This window comes from Erpetoichthys calabaricus, chromosome 14, assembly GCF_900747795.2.
Source record: "Erpetoichthys calabaricus chromosome 14, fErpCal1.3, whole genome shotgun sequence".
NCBI lineage: Eukaryota > Metazoa > Chordata > Cladistia > Polypteriformes > Polypteridae > Erpetoichthys > Erpetoichthys calabaricus.
This window is the reverse complement of record NC_041407.2, coordinates 1,561,268-1,586,259: the sequence shown is the minus strand read 5'-3', so window position 1 is coordinate 1,586,259 and position 24,992 is coordinate 1,561,268. Positions and strand designations below refer to the sequence as shown.

General features: G+C 49.3%; 1 protein-coding gene across 1 annotated transcript in view; it reads right to left on the bottom strand.

Moving 5' to 3' along the window:
• radil2a (Ras association and DIL domains 2a) overlaps positions 1–24,728 on the bottom strand; it is a 69,918-nt gene extending 45,190 nt beyond the window's left edge. The window contains exons 1-5 of the mRNA XM_028818430.2: positions 24,227–24,728; positions 16,493–16,816; positions 15,017–15,252; positions 9,888–10,186; positions 1,944–2,648 (exon numbers count right to left, since the gene is read on the bottom strand). Of these exons, the coding sequence (XP_028674263.1) occupies positions 1,944–2,648; positions 9,888–10,186; positions 15,017–15,252; positions 16,493–16,816; positions 24,227–24,354 (1,692 nt within the window). The 5' untranslated portion in view covers positions 24,355–24,728. The remainder of the gene's footprint in view (positions 1–1,943; positions 2,649–9,887; positions 10,187–15,016; positions 15,253–16,492; positions 16,817–24,226) is intronic.
• Between the last annotated feature and the right edge of the window lie 264 nt (positions 24,729–24,992).

Below are 24,992 nucleotides of genomic sequence, written 5' to 3'. Positions count from 1 at the left end.
CGGAGAATCCATAATGTCCAGCTGGGGGTCCAACCTCTGCATATTTATCTCAGGCAGCGGGTTTGGCCCTCCAGATCAACATTGAATGGTGTAGTGCAGGTGTCTCCACAGCTGATCTTCTGATTCTTTGCTCAGTTTTTGAATTTGGTCTGCGGACAGCATTTGTTTGCTTCAGGTAGCATTTTAGTCTATCAATCTGCACTCATGGGGGGGATCATGAGGTTGCTGGAGGGGGTGTGTGGTGGTCCTGATATCTGCAAGAGGAAGAAGGTCCAAGTCTTCAGAGTCCTGGTGCTCCCTGTTTGTAAGACATGGATGCTATCCAGTGACCTGAGATGAAGACTGGACTCCTTCATGTGAGTCTCTTTGGATGGTCCTTGGGTCCCGCCGGTGTGACTTTGTGTTACTCATGGAGTCCCGAATAAGGCACATGACCTGCATTGTCAGGGAGCGTCAGTTACGGCACAATTACCCGAGGGTGATCCGGCTCGCAGGATCCTCACTGCTGAGGTCCCCAGTGTCTGGACCAGGCCAAGGGGAGTGTCATTTCCGGGGGGTGGGACTGGGCCGCGTGTCTGCCTGGTGGGGGGGGGGGGGGGGGGTTTGCCAAACAGGATCCCGAGCGGTTTTGTCATGGATGGGGACAGCAATGCGCTATACCAGTGCACACCCCCTGACCTGACCATGTTAAAAGAGAAATGTTTTGATAATAAACTGTTATATTTTTAAAAAGCCAGAGTTTTCACGGTTTTCCTCTCTCTCTTTATTCAGATTATTAAGGATTGTTTATGCCTGTGTAGGCCAAAGCCTACTTACACTTTTAGGTAAACGGCCATTTGGGATTCTAGTCCACAGTTTAGCTTGGGGCAAGATGTTGGGGCAAAGACTCGGTTTTGGTATTTTGGTGGAAAGAAATTGTTAGATTTCATTCTTTATTTTTGATTTTGTTTATGTATGTAGGCTGGCATGTTCCGTGTTTCGTGTGTGGTTCCCCAAGATTCTAGGAGGTCCTTTATGTGTCGAGCCAGGGTTTTTGATGTGATTTTCCCCTCTACTGGGCACTTTTGGAAGTGATTTTGGAATTAACGTGCTTTGGGACTTCGAGCCATAACAGAAATCGCCAGAGACAAAGGGGATATCAAGACAGAGAAACATAACTGATGTTAGGCAACTCATTAGAAAGTCGAAGGGAGGAAGGAGACAGTGAAGCAGAGACAAACCTACTCAAACCATGTAGACAAGCGACCAAAGAAGAAACTGTAAATGTGGAGAAGGACATCACCAGTGTCAATGATTAATGAAGACAGAGGAGGAGGACTAATGAACGGTGACGTCAAACCAATGAAAATGTGACAGACATGGCCTCTTAAAGGGTCAGTGAACACCTCGTGATCATGAATGGAAGGGTGGAACTGAACTCATGAAAATATCAAACTGGGGGGACATGAAGGCAAAGCCGAGACAAGAGAACCAGAAGACAGAGGTGCTCTGAGAAATGAGACGCCGATGAAACTCGATCGAGTGAGCTGGGAAGGCGAAGCACCCATCAAGACCACCCGTCTGTAGTGCACCCACCCCCAAGTCATGCCAGATGCTTTTCTCCTTGGTGGTATTAATTCCTCAATCGACATGCACGCTGGGTCTCTACTTGTAGAACGCCCAATATCTTGCTTGGCTGACCGTCTATCCCTGCATCGCTGACCACCCTTCATCTGCCCTGTGGGTTTTCCTCACCCCCACGTGTATGACGAGTGACATATATGAGAAGCCCCTTCTGCAGAAGGTCTCCCCAGCCAGCAATGAAAGCGCAGAAGAGGTTCCTGAAGTGGCCCAAGTTAATCGTCTAATATTTTTGTCATTTCCTGCCACCAGTGTGTCCAGCTGAAGCTCCCCATGGGTCCCCCCCCACACCACCCCCCCACCAGGCACTCAAAGATACTCACCCACATAACAGTCTGGACGTGGCTGGCAATCCGCAGCAGAAGCCTCCTGAAGTTGAAAATTTCAAAGGAGGTGGCCGAGTGCTGCATGCAGAGGCAGAGCAGGTAGGCCGGGGTGAGCTTGGGCGCGTCACCGTTAGGGTCACTCATGTTGATTATCTCCTTGAGGACTTCTTCCTCCCGGGTGGAATCGTAGACAAACAGGAGGTCCTTCCCCTCGCAATCCTGCAGTCGCTGTGCCGACTTCCGGTGAGCCGCTCTCCTCTTCCAAGCCGGCTCGTCCCTGAAGGCCGTGCCACACATCTTGCAGATGATGGCTTTGTCGAGGTTACAGCAGGCAGCCTTCAGCCACACGGGTCTCTGCTTGGTCCGTGACACCGTAGGGTCCTTGAACATGAAAAGGTAATAATCGCCCAGGCCAAGGAGGTCCCCGGGCAGAAGCTCAGTCTCCTCCTTCAAAGGGACTCCATTGTGCATGACACGGCCACCGTGGAGGGGCTTCACAAGGTTCAAGGCCTGCTTGCCCCCACGTTTGCCTTCACAGCAGACTTCAGATTCCAAGCGCTGGACGCAGCAGTGCTGTGGCAGGATACTGGGATCGTGCAGCACGGAGTCCACCTTTAGATGTTCCTCGTCCTCTCCCGACGTCGGCTCGCGGCAATGGCCAAAAATGTGGATCAACCCCGTCATTGGGTACACGATGAAGTCCTGAAATGGGAAAAGACAAAACACGTCACACTCCTGAATGGCCACCCGGTTTTCGTCATGGTGGGATCCTAGGGGGACCCTGTTCTCCTTTTTGGACTCTTTATTACGTAACAAAAGGTCCCAAGTCCCACTGGTGGCCTGACCCCAGGAAATAAGGAGGGGGACCAGAAGAGGCAGGAGACAAAGTCACACTTTGGATTCGAAGATCCACTTGAGGCTTCTCATTGGGCCCAAAACAGAAGCGGAGTAAAACGAGTGCAAAGAGGACACCAATACCAGTTTGCCGATCACCCAGACGGCTCCAGTGAAGATGCCACATCATCTCTTCCTCATCAGGACAAGAGAGACACTTACAGTGTGCTGGAATGCTTGGGGACAACACTTGCAATGGGACCCTGAACTGCCAGCTAGAGAGACCCCCAGACAGTGTGCGTCAGAAACGCCACATCCAGTACCCACAACGCTGAGCACTGGTGCCCCGCAGGGCTGTGTGCTCAGCCCACTTCTGTTGACTCCCGACTGCTCTAAAGCCATCATTAAGTTTGGTGACGACACAACAGTGCCCCCAGTAGGTGGCAGTCCTCTCTCTGCAGACACTTTACAGGCCATGTGGGCACAAGTTCAGTGGGGCATTAGAGTTTCCTTCTGCATTCTGCCACACTCCACACTCATCCTGACGCTGCATGCCTGCCCCATGCCAGCTCCCATTTGTGCCCTTTTCCCATTCACATTGGCACTTTGAGCCTCAGACCCAGCACTGTGAACTCCGCTCCTCGTCTCCACAGGTGAAACTCGACCCACTTCTTCCTATAGTCGCCCGAAGGCGGCAGGCTACGTGTGGCAACATGCACCGGTCGGCTTGGCCCGCAGTGTCATTGTCACAGGGAAGCCACCACGTGAACGGCTCTTGCGAGGACGAGAGGATCAGCCAGGAGACAAACGGGAGTCAAAACAAAGCAATGGTGGCAACCAAAAAGACAAGAGAGCCAGCCGACAAAACACAACACGTAATCTAAGCTCATCGTCCAAAACCCGATCAGAAAACCCGAAATACACAAACTTTATGAGATATCCACAGACTTGGACAATTAGGTGACACCCCAGGAAATGAACTTTATACTCTGTGACCCCCTGACCTCTGACAAAGACACGAGGAACGGCGTAGCCATCATTAAAGAAAACCGCAGCAAATCACGACTCCCGTGTAAAACAAAACGGCATCATGGGAGAACACAAATAAAAGATCAATACAGCCGTCTATGTGCCACACAACATCCGTTCAGCAAGGCCGGATTAAGACCCTCACGGGACCCCTGGTGACCCCTTCGCTCCTTGATAGAGCCTGGAAACGCATAGAGCTAAATAAAACCCCATGAATAAAATAATGGAACAGTGACGAAAAATAAACGGGGGCGACTCGTAGGACATGGGACAACGGCGATGTCACAAAAGGAAAGATAAAAATGTCAACATAAAGAAAGACCCCATCAGAAAAAAGAAATGCAACTGGGCGGCCAGGAGCCCAGACTGGTGACACTGGCCCTTTGGTTTTGACTGAAGACCCCCTTGTGGGTAGGCCTGTACCCGATGCCCAACTGCCCCCCCCCTTCTCTTTTCTTTTCTGTCCACATTTTCCACCACAGTTGGTTTTCTTTGGGTTTTGGGGGGTTTCGTGGTTTTGGCTTTCCCTTTATGGGGGATATCACAACATGCTTGTTTTGTGGTGACAGACTGGCGTCCCTGTCCCAGTGTGACCCCCTCCCCCCCATTCCCTTTGTATTATCCCGGTTTTATTCTTAATGGTCCATTTTTGGCACCCTGGGACAGTTGCTGAAGGAGGCTGTGGCTCTAGAGACCCCCATCAGCACCCTGCCCACTGCTGGCATTTCTTCTCATTTCTGTGTTGCTCTTCCACAAATAGCACATTTTTGTCTGACCACAGCGCTTCACCAGCTCCATTTTTTCGTCAAATTCCCAGAGCTGTGGCTTGTGGTCATTTTCTGTAGCCGACTCCCAGACTCCAGTTCTCTCCTTCACCCTGAAGGGAGGTCCTCTTTTGGAAGTCACTTTGGATAAAAGCAGACAAATGCAGATGGAAATTGCATTGACATGCAGTTCCACCACATGCCAGTAGGGGGCACTCCTCTCTCTGCAGACACTTTACAGGCCAAGTGGGCACAAGTTCAGCAGGGCATTAGGGTTTCCTTCTGCATTCTGCCACACTCCACAGAGGTGCGTGATGCACTCATCCTGACGCTACACGCCTGCCACATGCCAGCTCTCGCTTGTGCCCTTTCCCATTCACATTGGCACACTTTGAGCATCAGACCCAGCACTGTGAATTCTGCTCCTCGTCTCTGCAGGTGAGACTCGACACACTTCCTCCTATAGTCGCCCGAGGGCAGCGGGGTACGTGTGGCGGCATGCACCGGTCGGCTTGGCCCGCAGCGTCATCGTCACAGTGAAGCCGTCACTTGAATCGCTCCAGGCCAGCAGGCAAAGTGACTCCCTGAGGCCGACATGACAAATGGAGCCATTCAGCCTGAACGCAATACACAAAGACGGCCGAAAAGACTTCCGAGTCCATCTGTCCTTGAGAGGATGACACGTGAAGTGCCAGCTGGGCACTTGGGCACGTGGGCACCGCTGCCCCCTGCTGGTTGCTCTCTGTACTACAGTGCAATGCGTTCATTCATATAAAGCACTCAGGCTGTGGTGGGAATATTTCAGTAAGACGTTCTTTCAAAGTGCTCCTCGTGAAAGGTGCTATATGGAAGAGTGGCGATTGGCTGATTACCTCCCTTGACTGTGCTCTTATATGCATGGCACCGTATCGGACGCCACTCACCCCTCACACCGGTTGCTTGTTTGATCTCCAGAAAGAAATCTGCAGGCTCAGAGCTTCTACAGGGTGCAGACGGAGAGTGAATGAGCTGAAGAGGTCCACCATTGAACTGAGTGCCAACACACCTTTATGTACTCTAATGGGCTCACAGGGAAAGGCGCTATATCAAACCAGCCTGGCAGGGCTGCTCTCCCCATAGAATTTGATACTTGGCTCAATTCCGTTTTACCTTCGGATGGCGCACTGACAGGCTGGCTCCGAGTGCAGTACAGATTCTTAAATGTCACAAAATGGACTTAAACACAATTATTAAGACGTGACATTGTTAAACCTGCTCAGTCCAGTTCGAGGTTGGGAGGAGACAGGAGTTCATCTTGGCAGCACTGGGCACAAGGAAGGAAACAGTAACTGGTATGGGATGCCAGTCCAGATGTGCCCCCACATGTACACGGCCAACTAGGAGCTGCCAGTTACCTGCCTTGGCACGTTCAGAGTCTCGGGTTCAAGTCACCCGCATGGGGTCTGCATGGCCGCTCTGTGTCTTGGTGGGCACTTTAGCCATCCTCCCACATCCCAACCATTTGTTTGTGGCTCAAAGTGCCCCTGCGGTGGACGGGCATCAGTTTAAGAGCTACAAAGGCAAATGGAGCACATGCAGATGCCACACAGATACGGACCGGGCACTCAACCCAAGATGGTGGATGTGTGAGGGCGCAGTGTGAACCTCTGCACTCGTCAAGAAACAAATTCATAATGCAGAATTCAAAACTCTGCAACGTATCTACAGAGCTTTTAATTCCTTACAGTAATGCAACGTATGTTGTGCTGACTGCACTTTGGGTGAAAAAGCTGTGAAAAAAACGCAAAATTAGATAAAAGTCATGCAGTCACATTATAAGTCAGGTCTTCTTTTTATTTTGGTTCAGCTATGTAGATATCTTACATTTATCTGTGGCCAGTTTAAATTTTTAAAGGCTCATTTTAATTAATTTAATTTATTTCCAAAGGCCGCTTGTCTAGATGGTCTTCTCACTTGTCAATCAAGACGAAGATCAGGCTGAGCCTCCCCTGATTGGTTAATCCCTGCCTGTAGGCGGGACGCCGTCAAAGGGCTTTAGTGTTTCTCGCCTTCCAAGTGGCAGAGGCCTGGAGGAAGTTAACAGGCGGGCGAGTTCTGCCAACGCAATCAGAGGAGACAAACAGAGTGGAAAGAAACCTCAAAAATGACACCTCAAGTGAACATTTATTTATTTATTTATATGAAGCAACTTGTGTAAAGTACTTTGAGCTGCATTCAGTGTATGAAATATTCAAAATAAATATAACTATTATTAATACAAAAAACTTTAATTTTATATTCTTATTGATTGTAATTAAACCTCTCCAATAGGAGTCTAAGTCTAAGGAGAAGCTGAATATTTTTATTAATTTGCTTTGCTGTAATCCGCCTATCAATCGTCCTGTTCTGTTATTTACTAACCGGTTTAGTCCAGTGCAGGGCCGCCTTGGGGGGTGGGTGGAGCCTATCCCAGCCGCCATGAGGCACAAGGCAGGAACATCACCACAGGGCAGACACACACACACACACACGGTGACACAGGTACACACAAACAGGCACACACGCACACACACACGCACACACACACGCACACACACACGCACACACGTGCACATGCTGACACAGGTACATACAGACAGGCACACACACACTCGCGCACAAACACAAACAGGCACATACAAACACACACACACGCGCGCGCACACATGCACACACTGACACAGGTACGCACAAACATGCACATACACACACACGCGTGCACACATGCACACACACACACATACACATGCGCACACACGCGCACACACATGCACACACACTGACACAGGTCATAAAAACACACACACGCGCACACATGCGTACACACATGCACATACACACACACGCGCGCACACACACAAACAGGCACACATGCATGCACGCACACACACCCACATGCACAAACTGGCACACACATGTACACACACTCACACACACACATATGCACAAACACGCACACGCATGCACACACACACACACACACGCACACCTGAACATGCACACACACACACACAGGGGGCTAATCGACCGTCACCTAATCAGCGTGTCTTTGGACTGTGGGAGGAAAGTCACACCGACACGGGGAGAACATGCCAACTCCATGCAGAGAGGACCAGGGCCACAAACCCAGAAGTGCTACCACTGTGCAAACCATGCTGCCCAGTATGAAATGTGCTCATAATTATTATTATTATTCTTATTCTTACTTATTTCTATTATGATGATATTGGCAGCCCCTGACCCCTGTAGGTCCCAGCCTCAACCTTCCCCTGATGCCAATGGCAGCTTCTCTGCCGCGAGGTGGCACATGTGTGCCGTGACAATGCCATGTTGCCGGGGGGCACCCAGTTGGCTCTGTGCAGACGGGCGTCTCCTCCATTTTCATTTTCGGTAGCCCACTACACAAACGTTGCGGATACAGTGGGGTTAAGGCCAGGAAGCGTCGGGACGCGAAGCAGGAACTGACAAAAAGCTCTGGTATTGGCAGGCAGCGCCATCTTGCATACCAGCTCCTCATATTTCAGGGACGCAAAGGAGAAGTCATTCAGTAGGAGGAGAAAAAAAATCATAAATACAGAAAAGGCAGAATCCTGGGAAACTGCTGATAATGGAAAGGGACAGTGGGTAATTTCAGGATTACGTGGCAGGATGACAGCTCTGTCACCGCAGCTGGCCACCGGCGTCCCAGTGGAGGTGACAGAGGAGCTCAGCAGCCTCTTTTTTTTTTTCTTTTCCTTGAGACGGGAAGGCAGGAAAAGGCGATCAGATAAAGTCCAGGTCTGAGGGCGGACAATGCCAGAGGAAGTCTCCCAATCCGCTGCAAAGGAAACGCGCTCGCTTATCTGTGAAACACGTTCACACTGGGTGGGGTGGGTGGGGGGGGGCGTCCTGCAAAACCGAGGGTCCCGCACACGGCTGTAAGCGTCCACGGGGCTCTGAAGTGCTGAACGACTGTGTGTGCACAAAATGGAAAGATGGGAGGACCACCTGGCACTCACTTCCACACAACTGTCGGGCTGGGAAACATACGGAGGGGGATAAAGGGTCACATTCACACAGCCGAGGGTCTTACTCATCCGCTATTTCTGTCCTACCAACAGAGGCCAGGCCAGAGGGTCACATTTTTACAAAGCTGTCTGTCATCTTGAGGGCCAAGTGTATCGGCACACATAGCTGACGGAGGGTCCACCACTGCGTGACGGGACAAATGGCAGGACAGACAGGCCTGCTAAAGGCGCCATATAATGAACTGGCTAACTAAAAACGAGAGAAGGACACCTCAATCCGCTCGTAACATGGCATTCTGTAACAACAACAACAACAAGAACCACCAGGGTTGATCGCAGGGTTGATCACATTTGAAATACGTCGCCCCACCTGGGCACAGACTGGCAGAGGGCTGCATGTTGTGTGCCTACGAACCCCCTGCATGTTCTGCCAGAGCCCCCCTGGATTTCCTCCCACAGTCCAAAAAGCACGCAGATTGGCGACACTAAATTGGTCCATTTGTGGGTTTGCCCTTCGATGGACTGGCACCCATCCTGCCAAGTGCTGCCTCCCCACAATCCTACCCTGCATAAGCGGGTTTAGAAAATGGATGAATACCAAACATGATTCACAAACTCAATCCAAACATTCTCATTCTAATGGAGGATCTTATGCCTGCCACGTTATATCGGGCACACCTCACACCCTTCAAATACAGACCACCGTTTATAGCGCCTGACACCGGAGACCGTTAAAGGGGGGGTAGCACTGTGAATGTGCAGTACAACAGCAAGGCGTTCAACAACAACTGCGGCTCGGTGTTCCGGTGCCACGTGGCACAGGTAGTGACCAACGATTCAAAATAACATCAAATAGAGATTTTTAAAAACGATATGCAATAACACCGTCCACCAGCTCATTTTTATTACGCAAAGTGACTTGACCCTGGCAGAGCCGCCATTTATGTACTCACGGTGGCCGAGTGTGGAATTTCACTGCCAAACCCCGGAAGATGAAAAATGGAATAAAAAGATGGAAATGCCCGGATGGCACAAGTGACATCACAACTTAGAAACTGGAGAAGTACAGACCGGCCAAGATGACATTTGAAATGCGTCGCCCCACCTGGGCACAGACTGGCAGAGGGCTGCATGTTGTGTGCCTAGGGACGCCCTTCAGTTGCAGTGTTCAGTCTACCAGATGACTGCACAGACACAAGCTGATGATTTTGAGCCAGGTGCCTCCTCCGGGTCCATGCCACACTGCAGCGTCAAGCAGCTGGCCGGTCACCACCCACCCAAGGGCTTACCTGTCGGACACTGTAGCCCTGCAGCAGGAGGAAATACGGGAACTCGGAGGGCGGATGAATGGAGTAGTGGGCGCTGTTGTCCTCGCTGCTCTCCGTCTCCTCCTTCTCGACGCTCAGGCACGCCACTTCCTGCTCTCCCCGGCCCGTGCCGTCCTTCTGCAGGTCCTTGGACTTGACTGACAAGTTCATTTCACTCACGCTCCTCCAAAGTGTGAAGTTGCTGTTGACATCTTCAGCGATGAACACGGAGGCGCCCCGCGAGCGCACCTTCTGCAGTTTCCGAGCCTGGGCGTTGATACCTGCAAGGAGAAGAAACCAAAAAAAAAAAAACGGGTGAGGCTCACGAGAGGAGGCCTGAAGACAGAGGAGCAGCCAACCAGTCAGGCTGCCTGCTTACCCTGCGTCTTCACACACCGAGGGTCCGGACGGAGAGCAGGCCGCCGACAAAGGGAGCCACCCTGCTGAGCCACTGAACTGATAACTGACTGCTAAATTGAAATGGAAGTCAGGGGTTTGAGCGAAGTCAGGGGAATGCAAGATGAAGTCAGAATCGGCGAGAGAAAATTAAACAACGAAACACGAATCGTAGTCGGAGAACCGAGTGAGGCGATCAGAAGCCACTTCAGGTGACCGAGCCAAATATATTCAAGATAAAGTCGAGGGTCCCACACACTGCTGTAAGTGCAACATCATAGAACGTCAGTGACCCCCAGGACACATCCCCCCAATGACTGACCAAACAAGTGGTGGCGCTCACAAGAAAAATCGTAACGGCACTGTGGAACAACACAATTTACTTTTTACAGATACAAATACACCCAATTAAAACTCAAACACCCAGAATGAAGATGAAGATATTTTTGATACCAACAATAAGCTTAAAAACAAAAACACCAGATGACAACAGGGCAAAAGCAAAGGCCGATACCCGGCATGTACCGGGGCTACAAAGCGAGGCTGAGTTCTTGTGAATCTGCGGTTATGTCTGAGACACGTCTACCCAGAATGCACCGCTGCACTTCAGTCGGGAAAACGGCTTCGACTTCTGGTGATGGAGATACACCGGACCCACCAGCACTAACATGTAGCATCATTTTACACAACTTCAGTGTCTACTGCGCTCACTGCGGCCAGGTGGACGTGACGGAAGGATTCAGAGCGAACTCGTGAGGATCAACGAGAAAAAAAAACGACGACCGCCTCTGTAATTTGTATCCCTCTGCTCGGGTGTACGGACGCCCAAACAGCACAGCATCTTCAGACTGGCCGGTCTTCTGTTCAGCACGCGCCATGTAATGTGTACGCCTCTCCAACACGCAGATCACACCTACTACGCCATTAGACAAGTTCACGTGGATCTCAACTGTGGCCTTATTTTTTATTTATTTTTCCTTCTAAGTATTTTTTAAGGTTCCTCTCCCTTGCAGTGTATTTTTAATATTTTTGCATATTTTGGGACATGTATCTAATTTTGTATTTTTAAAAGCCTATTCTCCAATTTTCAGGCCAAGTTAGGCTGAAGCCTGCTTGTGGAGTTGGGAGGTCAGGCTGCCTTGGGGCGAGCCCCTTCTGGTCCTGTCCTGATTTTGTGACTTATTCTCGAGGCCTCAGCCACTTTTTACTAAGTCGGTGACTCTTAATCATAACACTATGCTGAATGATGGACACCCATCCCATTTGAGACGGCTTATCACCCCGTGGCATCCGAGTGTGTCCCATGGTGGGCCTTACTTTGCTGGTTCCTACTTGGCTTTTCTATGCAGGCCCAGTAAATGCATGGAAGGACGGCTATAAAAGCAGTGCATACCAGATCATGCCGACTACGCCACTGAGCAAGTGCAGCTGTGCCCAATCTGTTCTCTCAGCTGGGTGGTTCGGTGAGGGTGCCATTAGCGTTATGCTAGAAGTTGGGGGTTTACCCTGGCTTGAGTTTCTTTTCTTTTCGTCATTCTTTATATTCTCTTTATGTTTTGATGAATATTATTTTGTTAATTGATTTTGTTATTGTTTTGAGACCGAGAAGGTGACAGAGAATTCTTAAATAAAGAACCAGAAGAAGAAACAAGTGACAGAAAAACAAAGAATTCATAACCGAGACGTCAACAAAGTACACTCGTCAAGCCCAAATCAAAAACCCCAAATTGTCATCACCAAGATCGCCAACTAACATCGACTCAGGTACAAAATGGCCATCAAGGTGAAGTTTGATGCTTTCGCCAATTGAGCCCTCAAGGTCATGACCCTCTAAAGTCACAAACGTGGCAATCAGGACCTGCGTCAGGATGAGGGGATTCACAAAATGGTGGCGGCAAAAAAACAAAATGGCGTCACCGGAAAAACACTAAAACTTCAAATTCAAAATCGATGAAAATCTCAGAAAGGAAAAGTAAAATCACCAGGATGAGTTGAGGATGAGGTGCAAAATAAGAGGAAAATGGAAGTCATCACCGTTATATTTCTGAGTTATGTTTATCGAGTTTTAATGCATTATGGGCCCTGTGGGTGGGACCGCGGGCACCCTGACGTCACAGCCAAGGCTCCCCTCAGCCCGAGGTTGGAGCCCCTCGTGGGAAGGCTGCTTGTGTTCCCTCCGGCTTTGGCGGTCTCCTGGAATTGCGGAATTTTTTTTTCGATAATCATAATCAAAGCGTTTGCCGTTTTTAATTACTCCTGGTTATGGATGTTAGGCTTTTGTGTAAAGGATTACAATTATGGGATTACAGATGTGAGTTTTTATTGGCGCAGCTTTGCCTTGTAGGCATAACCTGTTCTGACTCACCTTTTGCTTCAGTTATTGTTAACTTTTGTTCAATAAATTTTTGATGCTTTCAGATTTGTTTTTTGAGTCTGTAAAGGCCGAAGCCTGTTTCTGAGTTTGTGGGACGGCTGATTTTAGCTTCTCAGTAGATCCTCAGGGTGGATTTTGGAGGTGACGTCTTATTTTGGGTTGACGTCCAGGCAGGATCTCCATCGATTAGACCGTCACATCCTCAAACCTGCTACCTCGAATTTAGGGTTGTGTGGGCCGAGAACAAGGGTGCAAGACAACAAGCAGCACTGGATGGGCCCAAATGGGCTCCACATCCTCTAGTTGTCCATCCAGCAGCCGGCATCCTCCCGTACTCGGTGGCGACCATTCGATGGGTAGCCAAACTCCAGTGCCAGGTGGTCCAGAATCACAATGACCTGAACGGCAACTCGTGGTGACTGTGCCACAGAATGGACGGCCGTCGCATTCCAGGAAAGGCCTGGATGCTGTCAGAAGAAAACCTCTGATGGTTGGCCATCAGAAAACCAGAAAACCTTTGATGGTTGGCCATCAGAAAACCAGAAAACCTCTGATGGTTGGCCAGGATAAAGAATGTAAAACCGCAGGGATGAGTTAGTCACTTGTGGTCTGCAGCTTAAGTGACCTTTTGAACTGAAGAGGATACCAAATTACCCCAAACAGAAGGCTAAAGGGCCTTAAAAAGCAAAAATACAACAAAACAAATTGAACACGTCTGCCCGACATTTGGGTAGCAAACAGGCTGGAGGACTGACCGAGTCAGGGAGGCCATCTTTGAAGACAGAAGAGATGGGCAGAGTCTCGGTGGCACTGCTGCGGGATCGGAAGACCCGTCGTTTTCTCAATTACTCGCCCTTCTGTACACTCAGAAGAGATTTTGGTTTTCATGTCTCTTTCATTCAATCTCCTTCTATTGTATTTTGTTTTGTGTTGAAATAAATAAGACAAAGCTTTAACGTTTAACATGGACTGCATTCGGACATTCGTCTGGTCTCAGAGGTTCAGGGAGGATGGTCTCAAGCAGGGTCAGAGATGATGGGGTCTTCTGGCCTGCACTCGCTGAAGCCCCTTCAATATTCCAAGCGTTCTGGGCCTTCAAACCTTGCCTACACTAACGGTGTGTGTCTCCACATGTGAGGTTATTATCGCCAAGCGCCCCCTCATGACCACCGCAGACACGTCAAGTCTAAACAGGCTGCCCACCGACTCCAAATCAAAGGAGACGCAACTTTCATTCCTGTATTAGTTAGTCAAGAGCACAGGCCTTAAACCAGAGGGGGCCAATGCGTCGTAACTAACAAACCAACAACAAAGATAGAAAGGAAATCAAAACATTAACTAGAGAGAACTGGCCAGAGATTTTCGAAAAATAACAGGAGAAAAGATGGCATCAAAAGCCAAAAAGGGTCGAAAACTGGGAAGCCAAATCAAGAGACAAAAACGCCAGCACGGGTCAAGGGCAGAGATTCGAGTTGAACAAAAGGACAACTGGGAGAAACGGTTTTGGAATCCGTCAAATGGGACAGGAAGTGAACCTCTGGATGACATTTTAAACCCGTCACTTACGACTGCCAAGGACACGCCCCTAGCAACACCGAGAACTTCCTAACGACGGCAGCACAAATGGCGATGATCATAAAAGAAGAAAAACGGCGGTGAAGAGAGCAGAAAGCAAGCTGCTAATCTACAAATTAACGGTAAAATTTGATTCAAGGTCATAAAAAAAAATAGGTGGAGGATTTCACGTTAAAAAATTAAAGAAAACCAAAAATGATAAGAAACTTAAAGAACACAAAAATATTTGCCCCATTGCAGACGATTATCTAATGTGTCAGCGTTCAGCGCAGCTGTTCCTCCAAAAGGGAAAAGCAAAGGAAAAGGCCGGGAGAAGGTTTAATGAAGGTCCAAAGACAAAATCAGGGACGAAAAGTAACATCCAGGGGTCAAAGAATTGGGGGGAATCCAAGAAGAACGGAAAGTCCCAAGGCCAATATGTGAAACAAAAGTCGAAATATCACACAAAGGTCCTAACCCTAAACTAATGAAACACATAAAAAAATCCAACTAAAATAAAATAAGTAAAATAAAACCGAAGAATCAGAACAGCAACATTTCATGGAGCTGAACCTGTGAAATTAAAGCCCTCCTTTATGTTTGGCATAATCGGACCCCCAATTCCATCATGCAGTAAAGATTTATCCAAGTATAATGCGACGTGAACAGACAGATGCGTCAGCGGCCGTTCAATGGTGACATCATACAGGTCACAACAGCCTATGACACTTCCATAAGGTGTCCCCCATAACCTAACCACCCCCTTACAGACCCCTGGTCTCAGTACCTGCGGTCACCGTGTCTTTCTCCTTAGCCACCTTTTCCTCAACGCTCGACTTCTTCTGGATCTCAAAACGCCGGGCAAATCCCTCCTTGGGTTTCCATAGGGACTGCAAGATGAGCGGCTTTTCGTTGTCCCCCACGACTCGGAAGCACTCGGTTTTCCACTGGTGGTCTTCACCCGTGCGGCCAATCACGTCACAAAGGACATAAGAATCTGCGTCTGATTTGTCGAGAGAATACCTGAAGGGTTGGGTAAGGAAGGACATGTGATTAGGAAACTCTGAACTCTGAACAGATACAAAAAAAAAGAGTCAAACCAGCTGGACTGGTGACCTAAGCAAATAAAAGATGGGCACTCGGTCAGTGGATGGGTGGGCTCAGGAGCAAATCCACCATATTGGAAACAATGGAATATTTTATCAGGCAAGCAGAAAGTTTTGGAGAAATCGAGTCCACAGGTCTTGATCTCGTCAAAAGCGTTCTGACATTCTGGAGTGTGCCCATCAGATTCCCTTTGTCACATTATTACAGGTGTGGCCACTAGGGGGTGTTGTGATCCCCCCAAACTCCAGGCAGAAGTACTCAGACTTATAATGATGTCCTTATTTAATGAAAATACCTCCCACAGGTTTGTTTTCCTCAATATCCAGTGAGATCCATCTCCTCCCGACTCCGACTCCATGGGGTGCCCAATCTCTTTAGACTACACCCGGGAGTTCTTGAGGTGCCTCCAAGTAGAACTCCCCAGTCAGGTGGAACCACTCCAAGACAGGGCACTCGCCTCCCAACAGCTCCCCATGGTGGCACCTGCAGAACCCAACAGGGCAGCCCTACAGAATCACAACTCCCATGGTGCCCTGTGGGTATCCAAATGGGTACTCACCAGAAGGGATGCTGCCCCCTAGCGACATGAGCACAGGAGGTAGCCTCCCAGGCTTCTTCACTCACCATGACCTCCCATCTTGGACAGGGAACACTAATGCCCTCACAGTGTCCATCTGCTACACTGGCCTCCCAGCTGGGATGCCAGTTCTGTGGAGTCTTTGGTCACACTGACTGAGGGCTAGTCATTATGTTGCCCTCCCATTCAGGTATTGGGAACTTATATCTGGATGTCCATCCATGTACAACACAGAACAGGTGGTCCACCAGGACATGAGCAACAGGTGGGCTATCCAAGATCTTCCATGAGCCTGAAGCACAAAACAGGCCAACCTCATTAGACAGCTAGCAGCTAATGGTAGAAGGAGAAACCTGGGGGCACACCTCTCGTTCCTTGTGCATTATTAGGACCACATTCTGGTATAAGGAAGCTAAGCAACCACTTGGGGCCCCACGGCTAGTTGGGGGGCCACCTACCTTTACAGAAAAATAAAGTGGAGGTCTCAAAATAGTATATGCCACCTGGCACCCAAAGAGGGCCACAAACTGCCCTCATTCCACAGTCCCTGGCATGGCAAACCTGCACACTGGCACTCACCTCTCCAGGGCCTCCTTGACCAGTTCCTGTGCGCTGGAGTGAGGCGTCGCCAGGACGCTTTTGTAGTTAGCCCCTTGGCAAATGTCGCTGCCGAACACCTTGAGGACCCCGGGAGCAGAGACCTCCTGCGTGGAGAGCTCTGCCGGATCATCGCCGGGGTGGACGGCCGTCGGCTCCACGACACTCTGCCGGCTGTCTTTTAAGTTGGGGCTGCGGTTGAAGACGGTCGAGAGGCGGTTGTTGTGCTTTCGGATGCGGTTTTTGGCCGGCTGGCGCACCCCGCTGCTCTCAGTCGATTTTGTTGTGGCATCGGAGGAGCTTGACCTAGGAGAAAACAGAGAGAGCTGCCATCAAGTGGCCTCTGCCCATCTGTATGTCCATGAAAACTGGAACACTCGGGTCTATGGTGGCTCCCTGGCCACGTTAGTATAAGCAAGACGCCGCTAACCAAGCGGGAACAGAACACGTGATTGGTCGAGCAGAAACTGTAAATCAACTGGCACCCCCAGTGGCCCATCACCTCGACAGCCTCGGCCCTCCTGCAGAGAAAAATACGATGCGAGTTTAAAAGCCCCTGCCTTGGACCAAATCACACCCGAGAATCGCAGGGTGGTGATGGCGTTGATTGGCACCTCACCCTTGGGTTCAACAACCGCCACCAAGAGTGAAAGAAGGCTGCCAAGGAAAGGAAACACACCCGACTGTAGACAAAAGCTGAGGCATCACCTCGCTGGATTTTCATCCTTCTGAATCGCAGAAGCCGTAGGGGAGACACGAGAAGAACCGGAGGGATTCCGCCAAGTCCGGTCACGCAGCTAACACATCATCACACTACGGACAATCACAGAGCACAGCCTGGAGTTCCAGAAGCCACTCCTCATAGAGAAAGTGTTTGGGGCATCGCATGGCTGTGTGACGTCCCTGTGTGGCTCTTACAGTTGCTGCCTCAAGATGGAAGATGGAAATGCAGACTTCCTCCCCATTAACACCCACCGGTGCACACATTAGGGCTGCATTCACGACGGACTTTACCATAAAGAAGGTGATGACACAATCCAGCTTGGGCATTGACTCATGAACCTGGACTTCACTGATGACACCGAGTTACCAGCAGGGACCAAGAAAAACCAGCAGGACATGACAACCAGACTGGAGCCGAGGGGGCCAAGAAAATCGGGATAACAACCGGCACCAAAAATCCAAAACCACGGGGAGTCAATCACAAGATGAAGATACAGAGCAGAACTGGGCAGCAAATCAGAGGACGTCCAGGAAGTGACCTACAGTACCTCGGCGGGGTGTGACGGCGGCACGGAGGAGGACGTGAACTGCACAGTCAGCCTTACAGCAACTTCACCCGATTTGGTCCTCCCCATCCATCAGCACAGCCGGAAAGATCTTCATCCTGACAGGCATCTATGCCAGCGAAACGTGGAAGATCACCAGACGGGGCGTCGAGAAACTGAACGTCTCCCTCCATGCCGCTCCACACTCACTTGGACCAATGAGGGCATCCTGCAACCGGGAGGCTTAAGGAAGTTACCAGATCTCATGGCACATTCTGCGCCCCTCCGCAAACACAAACTGCAACGTCCCATTGGCAGGCAGAAAGCAGACAAGGACGTGCGACGCTCCGAGAAGACCTCCAACCTGGTGACGTCAAACAGAAAGACACGGCGCAGGATCGAATTCGACGGAATGCTTGAGCCGCCCAAAGCACAAGTCAGCAGTACGTCTGGATCTCATCCCTGTTTGAAGACCACACTTGCACAGCTCCCATGTGTCCTTGAAACCCGGGAAAAAACTTTCAAACGAAGTGAAGGGATTTCACACTTGAGGAAGACCTCTGGGATTACAATGTACTCGGGTTACATGAAACCCAAAAAGAAGTCTTCACCTTCACCACCATGAGGAGGCCCAGAAACAGAGCCAGCCTGGTCCTAAACCCAAGAAGCAGACTTCCAGGCCTACACGCCACAAAGGACCCAAGCTGACAAATCTCAACAGGGAGAGGGGAAAACCGTATAAAACCCTGGCCCACAATGACAAAACCAGACATATATACATATAAATAAATATTTAATAATCATAAAAAGGGCAACAAATGAAAAGTACGACTCCAAGACCAACCAAGGAGCAAACAAAAGCCGTCTCGTGACCCAGAATTCCAGTCCAGAAGGAAGGTCAAAGTTCAGCAAACCTAAAAAAAATAACTAAAGCAAAGGAGCACAACGATGACATCGAGGCCATGAGAAGAACGTGCAGCTTGTAAGACGCTGATATGGTCCGCTGCTGACCACCGCTGACCGACTTCACAAGAAAAGCTGAAAGCAAGTTAGAAAAAAAAAAGAAGCCAATCAGAGAACGGAGGCCTGGCGTGGCGCTCGAGCGTGTTAACCACATTGAAAGGCGGGCAGCAGCGGGGCTGGAGTCGACGGTGTTTTAGCAAATCCCACCTTCTACACGAGCGAACCTGAAGACAAATCAGCCTGGACATCCTTTAAACTCGGCAGGCCTCACGGACACCACGGAATGTTGGCATCATGTGCCAGCCTGTCATGGTCGTTACTCGCCTCACATTGGCATTCGCTCTAAAAAGGGGCAGATGTAATGAGAAGTGAAGACCCTCGCCTTTCAGTGTTTAGTAGAAGCCCCTTGGCGGCCCTCTGATAGGAACGGCCATTTGCTTGGTATTAAAATGCACAGCTGCTTGTGCCCGGCGTTGATCATCCACACGTCAAGTGACAAGTGCCATTTGTCACTTACAGTCCACAAGTGGAGGAATGCATGGAATTCCAGTCATCGCACTTCACAAGTCACCGCATGGCTGCACCGGGAGCTGCGCTGAAGAGACGGAGTCGGCGGGTGCCTCTCTTGAGCCAAAGGGCACAACCTACCATGGCACCAAACAGAGAGGCCTTGTTCAGAATGTTAACAAAGCAAGTCCTGCAAACACATTCAGGAAGGGACCCCTAAAGAACTTTAAACACTTCTGACCCCATTGCTGGCACCCTCCGCTGTTGGGACAGGCCGGAGAAGATTCAGGAGACAAACGGGTGAGTGGCTGGCTGGCGTGATTCACTGAAACCACAGACGGCTTCATACTGATGACTGGCAACACAAGAGACCCCCATCGCCCAAGAAACCAGAAGACCTGGTAACGCTGAGCTCAGCTCCTCGGGGTCTGCTTAGTCCGCTGTAATCAGCACAGGCCCACCGTGGGGTAAAATGACAGAAAAAAGGTCAACGGTCAGAAGATTCACAGAAGAGAAGGCCCAGCTCGGGCACCACATGAGCACTCAGAATGGTGCCAGTGCCCCCTCTTCAGTGCCAATGCAGAGTTATGCTCATTTATTTAGCTGTCAAAACCTGGCGGGGACAAAATCAGCTGCCATGTGCTTCACTGTGCCACACGGGCCCTTCATCTGCCTCACACACACACATACACATGGCACAGGGGTGAGGTTTAAAAGGTAAAAACAAGGCCACGAGGACAAGTGACAGGAGACAACGGCGGACGTCCCAGATGTCCAAGACCGGATTGAGATAAGTTGAAGGGCTTTGTGGCCTTAAGCAGGGGGCACCGCTTTAAAGGCAGGCGTGGCAGTGACACAGACATGGCCAGAAAGGACAGCGCAGACACTCATGTGAAAAACAAAACACTCAAAAGACATTCCAGAGACCACCGAGCCACCACCGGCTCTTTAAAGGACCCCCAAAGAGTCCACAGTGGGTTAGGAAATCAGTGAGGGACTCTAAGGGGCAGCAAAGTCACTCGAGTATTAGTCTCCTCATACTTGGATATCGATGAGCCCCTTCGTATCCATCTATTATAAGGCGCCTTACACACCTGTCTATTGTGCACACTTATCGTGGATGGTGACCTTCCGATTTATTTTACTCTCTCCTGCCTGTTGCTGTTTTCTGGGTTTAATTAGAGTGCCTGTTATGTTTGACTTGATTGTGTGGAATGTGATATGCTTTTAATAAATTCAGTAAAAGATCAAAAATGAAATATTTATAGTGCCTTTCATATTGATCTGTCTTTTTAGTGCCTTTAATAGGTGTCTTTGACATGGCGCCTTTCATATCTGTGTGCCACTTACTGTATATAGTGCCTTTCATATCCGTGTGCCACTTATATAGTGCCTGTCATATCTGTGTGCCACTTATATAGCGCCTGTCATATCTGTGTGCCACTTACTGTATATAGCGCCTTTCACATCTCCCTACATATTGTAGCACCTCACATATCTCTATACTGCTTGTACTTCTTTTCTTATCCAGCTGTCTTATGCTGTATAGCTCCTTTCATACCCGTCCATTGTATTGCCAACTTTCCTACTTACAGTATTTAGCCCTATATTTCCATTTCTTAAATGCAACCTTTCATATTGTTCTGGCATCGTTCATACTGTAGTTGTCTTTGGTGGAGTGCTTTTCATTTCTACGTATATCCTGTCATTTTATATAGTGCCTTTCATATTTCTCTTATGTAATAAAGCACCTTACATATCTACAGTATGTCCAGCTCTCCTCTATAGCACCTTTCATAGCCATCTGTATATTTATTAGATATGGTGCCTTTTCTATTTATTTAACTCTCTGTTGCCCGTTTCTGTTTTTCTATTGCTTTTTAATATTAGTGTCTGTCATATCTTTATGGCTATAACCACCTTACACGTTTATCTACTTTTTACGTCCTTTCCTATTGAACTATCTTTTAAACAGAGCTGTGTAAATCTGGCCCCTTAACTATCAAATATAGCGCCTTTCATATCTCTGTTCATTTATTGCACGCAGTTGCTCTTCTGCTTATGCAGCGCAAAACCTTCCGGGTCTCATTTCGTATTTATACAGTAAATATCAGGCCATATGTGGGATGCATTGCCTTTTATCTTTCTAATCTAATTGAGCAACTCTGGGTCTCGTACAGTAGACGTTGTCTTATATAGTGCCTTTTGTATCTGCCATATAGCGCCTTATCTGCCTGCTTTTCTAATTTCAAAGCCATCAAACATTGACTAAAGTGTTAGTTCTTTGATTAGTGGCAGTCAGTCGACTTAAATTCACGCAACACTTCAGCCCTGAAAGACCCAAAGGTAAAGAAACCAAAAGTCCGAAGCCACAAATGGAGCGACAGGCGCCGAGCCAGAGAGGAACAAATCGGCTAAAATGAAAAAAAGGAACTTAAAAAGTGAGAGTGGACAGCAAAGGACTCGAGTGGACATTGGAGAGTGTGAGGAATACGGCAGACTACCGGGGGTCGGCTTATTTGGGGGGGGGGGGGGGGGGGAGCAGCCACAGAGTGCGGTGGGAAGGAGCGCAAAATATCTGCGCTGGAATTCACGTTCAATGAGCTCGTGAAGGCGATCGCCGGAGCAGGATGCGTGCAAAATGCAATTGTTTTAACAATAACAGGGGCGTATTTATAGATCGGGAAACACAAGAGCGCAAAAACAAAAAGGGCGACACCCAACTCGGAGAGTCACAGTTAACCCTCCAGTAGCCGGACTGCGTCGACACACCCAAAGGACCCGCGGCCGTCTCCTCCTCCGCCTGCCTCAGAGCTGGGGGGCGGCAGGGATGAGCACAGGAAGTGTCGTGGATGTGGACACCCTGCACAGCTCAGGGCTCTGTAAATAGCGACGAGGAGCACCGCATCATCTCTCTGCCATACAGAGACGGGAAAGGCGCTATTATAAGATCAGACAGATAGATGATGTCCATCCATCCATTATCCAACCCGCTATATCCTAACTACAGGGTCATGGGGGTCTGCTGGAGCCAATCCCAGCCAACACAGGGCACAAGGCAGGAAACAAACCCCGGGCAGGGCGCCAGCCCACCACAAGATAGATGATGTGAAAGGCAATAAATAAAAGTAGAAAGACAGGAAAGGCGATAGATAGATAGATAGATAGATATGAAAGGCGCTATATAATAATAGTCAGTCAAAGTCACAATAAAAAAGAAAAGCTACTGTGCGTGGACAGGTGCATGAATGAATGGATGGACAGTTCAAGTAAACACCAACAGATGTGAAAGGCACCATATAAAATAAAATACGTAGATGTGAAAGGCACTATATAAAAGAAAAGGAAGTGTGAGTGGGTAGATGCGGCTAAATGAATGAAAGGACAATAGTTGAACAAAATCGCTGTATAGTTGCAGATTAAGAGATGTGAAAGGCACTATATAATAAAGATATGTATAGATGTGAATGGTGCTATATAATCATAGAATATAGATGTAAAAAGTGGTGTACATTAGATACATATGAAAGGTGCTATACAAATTAGTGAAATACATTATATAAAAGAGCTAGTTTCAGTGCACAGATACAAGATCTAATGAATGAATGAATAAGCAGCTGAATAAAATTTACTATAAAACTACACATTAACACATGTTAAAGGTTATATAAAATAGAAAGACATGTAGATGTGCATGGCACGTATACAACAGACAGATGTATAAACAGTGAAAGGCGCTATATAGCAAGAAAAGGTAGTCTGGGTGGTGGAATAAATGAATGAATGAATAGGTAATTTAACAAAAATCACTCAATAGTTATTGATTAGTATATATGAATGGTACTATATAATGGCCATGTAGATGTAAAAGGCACCACATAATAAAAACTGTAGATATGAAAGGCACTACCTACAATAGTGGGTGGATGCATGGCTTAATGAATGAAAGGATAAGTATATATAAACAAAAGAGATGAGAAATGCACTATATAATAAAAATGTTTGTAGATGTGAAAGGCGCTATATAATATAAAGGTTTGCGTATATGAAAGATAACATATAATAGATACATGTGAAAGGCGCTATACACAATAGGCAGTGAAAGGCATCATGGGTGGGTGCTGCTTGAATGGACGAAAGGCGCTGTCTGTTTGAAGGTTATTAGATGTGTCAGAGACAGACAGACACTTGATGTACACCATGCTGTATCAACCATCGATCGAACTGACACGTCCATCCCACCAGGTATCCATCCTTCCACACCCGCACACAGTCGGTCTCCTCTCCGCAGGCCGGCTGCCCCCCCATTGCTTTAATTGCGTTTCTTTCCTCGCCGAACCCCATTGCGCTGATGACTTTATGTGAGTTTTAAGCAATTCGATTGAATGTCCGGCCGTCACCAAACAGGAAAGCTGCGGACTTGGGGGGGTGGAGGGGGCGCAGAGATGGGTGTTGGTTCGCCACTCTACTCTAAATCTCTCCCCAGAGACACAATAACACAACTCCCCTCAACCGACCCCCGATTTAAAATACTACAAAAAGCTGAACGTTTTCCACGGTCTCCGACTCCCGAGCTGTGATTTCTGTTTTGCTCGTGCCTGTGTGGAGGACATGGCGTGAGACTGACAGGACGGCAAGGGAACGCGAGATGACCGCCACGCGGGTCTCTACCCAAAGGCGCAGGCAGGGCAAGCCCGGTGTCACCTCGTTTTCAACGTAGGGCTTCCTCCCCGCACACAAACACAATCAAGTGCTCGCCCGGCGCTGCTGCGGCTCGACTGCCGTCACCGTTCGGTTCAAAGTCTGCTTGGCTATCTCAGGTGCGCATAGCGGAAAGTGGGCGCTAAGCTCTGTCTGCTCCCTGGACGCCTGCCACCGCGTTCTGACCACCGGCATTACGATCTCTACAACGCGGCTGAAGGGTCCTTCAAGAAAGTCAGTGCGAAACAAGTGACGGGCAGGGCGACCGCTAACTTACTGTACGGAGCCGTTGCTAGGTTTCCTACCCAGCTTGGCCAGCCTCCTCTTGGGCGAACTGATGAGCAAGCCCACTGGAAAATTCAGCGCCTGCTTGGCGATGCTGCTGCTCCGCTGATCGGAAAACATCTTCCCCTTCTCTCCCGCTCGTCCTCTGGCGTCTGGTTCAAACCCTCGCGCCCGTCACTCCCATTTGCCAAGGGCACAGCGGAGTGACAGCGATGAGCTCTCACAGTCCGGGGCTCGCGATCTTCCCGTCCGACTTCACTTTTGTAAATCCGTGTAATCCAAAGGAGCCGAGGCAGCAGGCGCGAGACTCGGCGCTCCTCTTCGCCTCCAAGCGTCAAGCACCTTGCCAGTCGCCAGCGCGGAAAGTAAACGGGGAATGTCTGCCATCCACGAGCTGCCTGCGCTACTTCGGCCGTTTCATTGCTACGGGGAGGGGTGGGGGGGAGCGCGTCTTCCACTGCCCGGTCCTCGCAGCACCTGACCCGCTCGCGGCTAACTGAGACTGGAGCCACAGTCGAGTCGCGCGCTCCGAGTTGTTTCACGCTCCACTGTGACGTCACCGCCAGCCGCAGGACTGGCCAACTTCCTCTGTTCTCGGAGCGGAGGGAGGGGGTGCGCTGATTGGAGGAGCGTCTCGCCTGCTGATTGGCTCCTTCGGGGCGGGTTTGTTGGCATAATAAGAAGTGTCTGAGCTCGAGAACGCGCCAGCTCAAGTGGACTTTGGGCTTCAGCCATTCGTAGGTCAAACATGAGAGCGG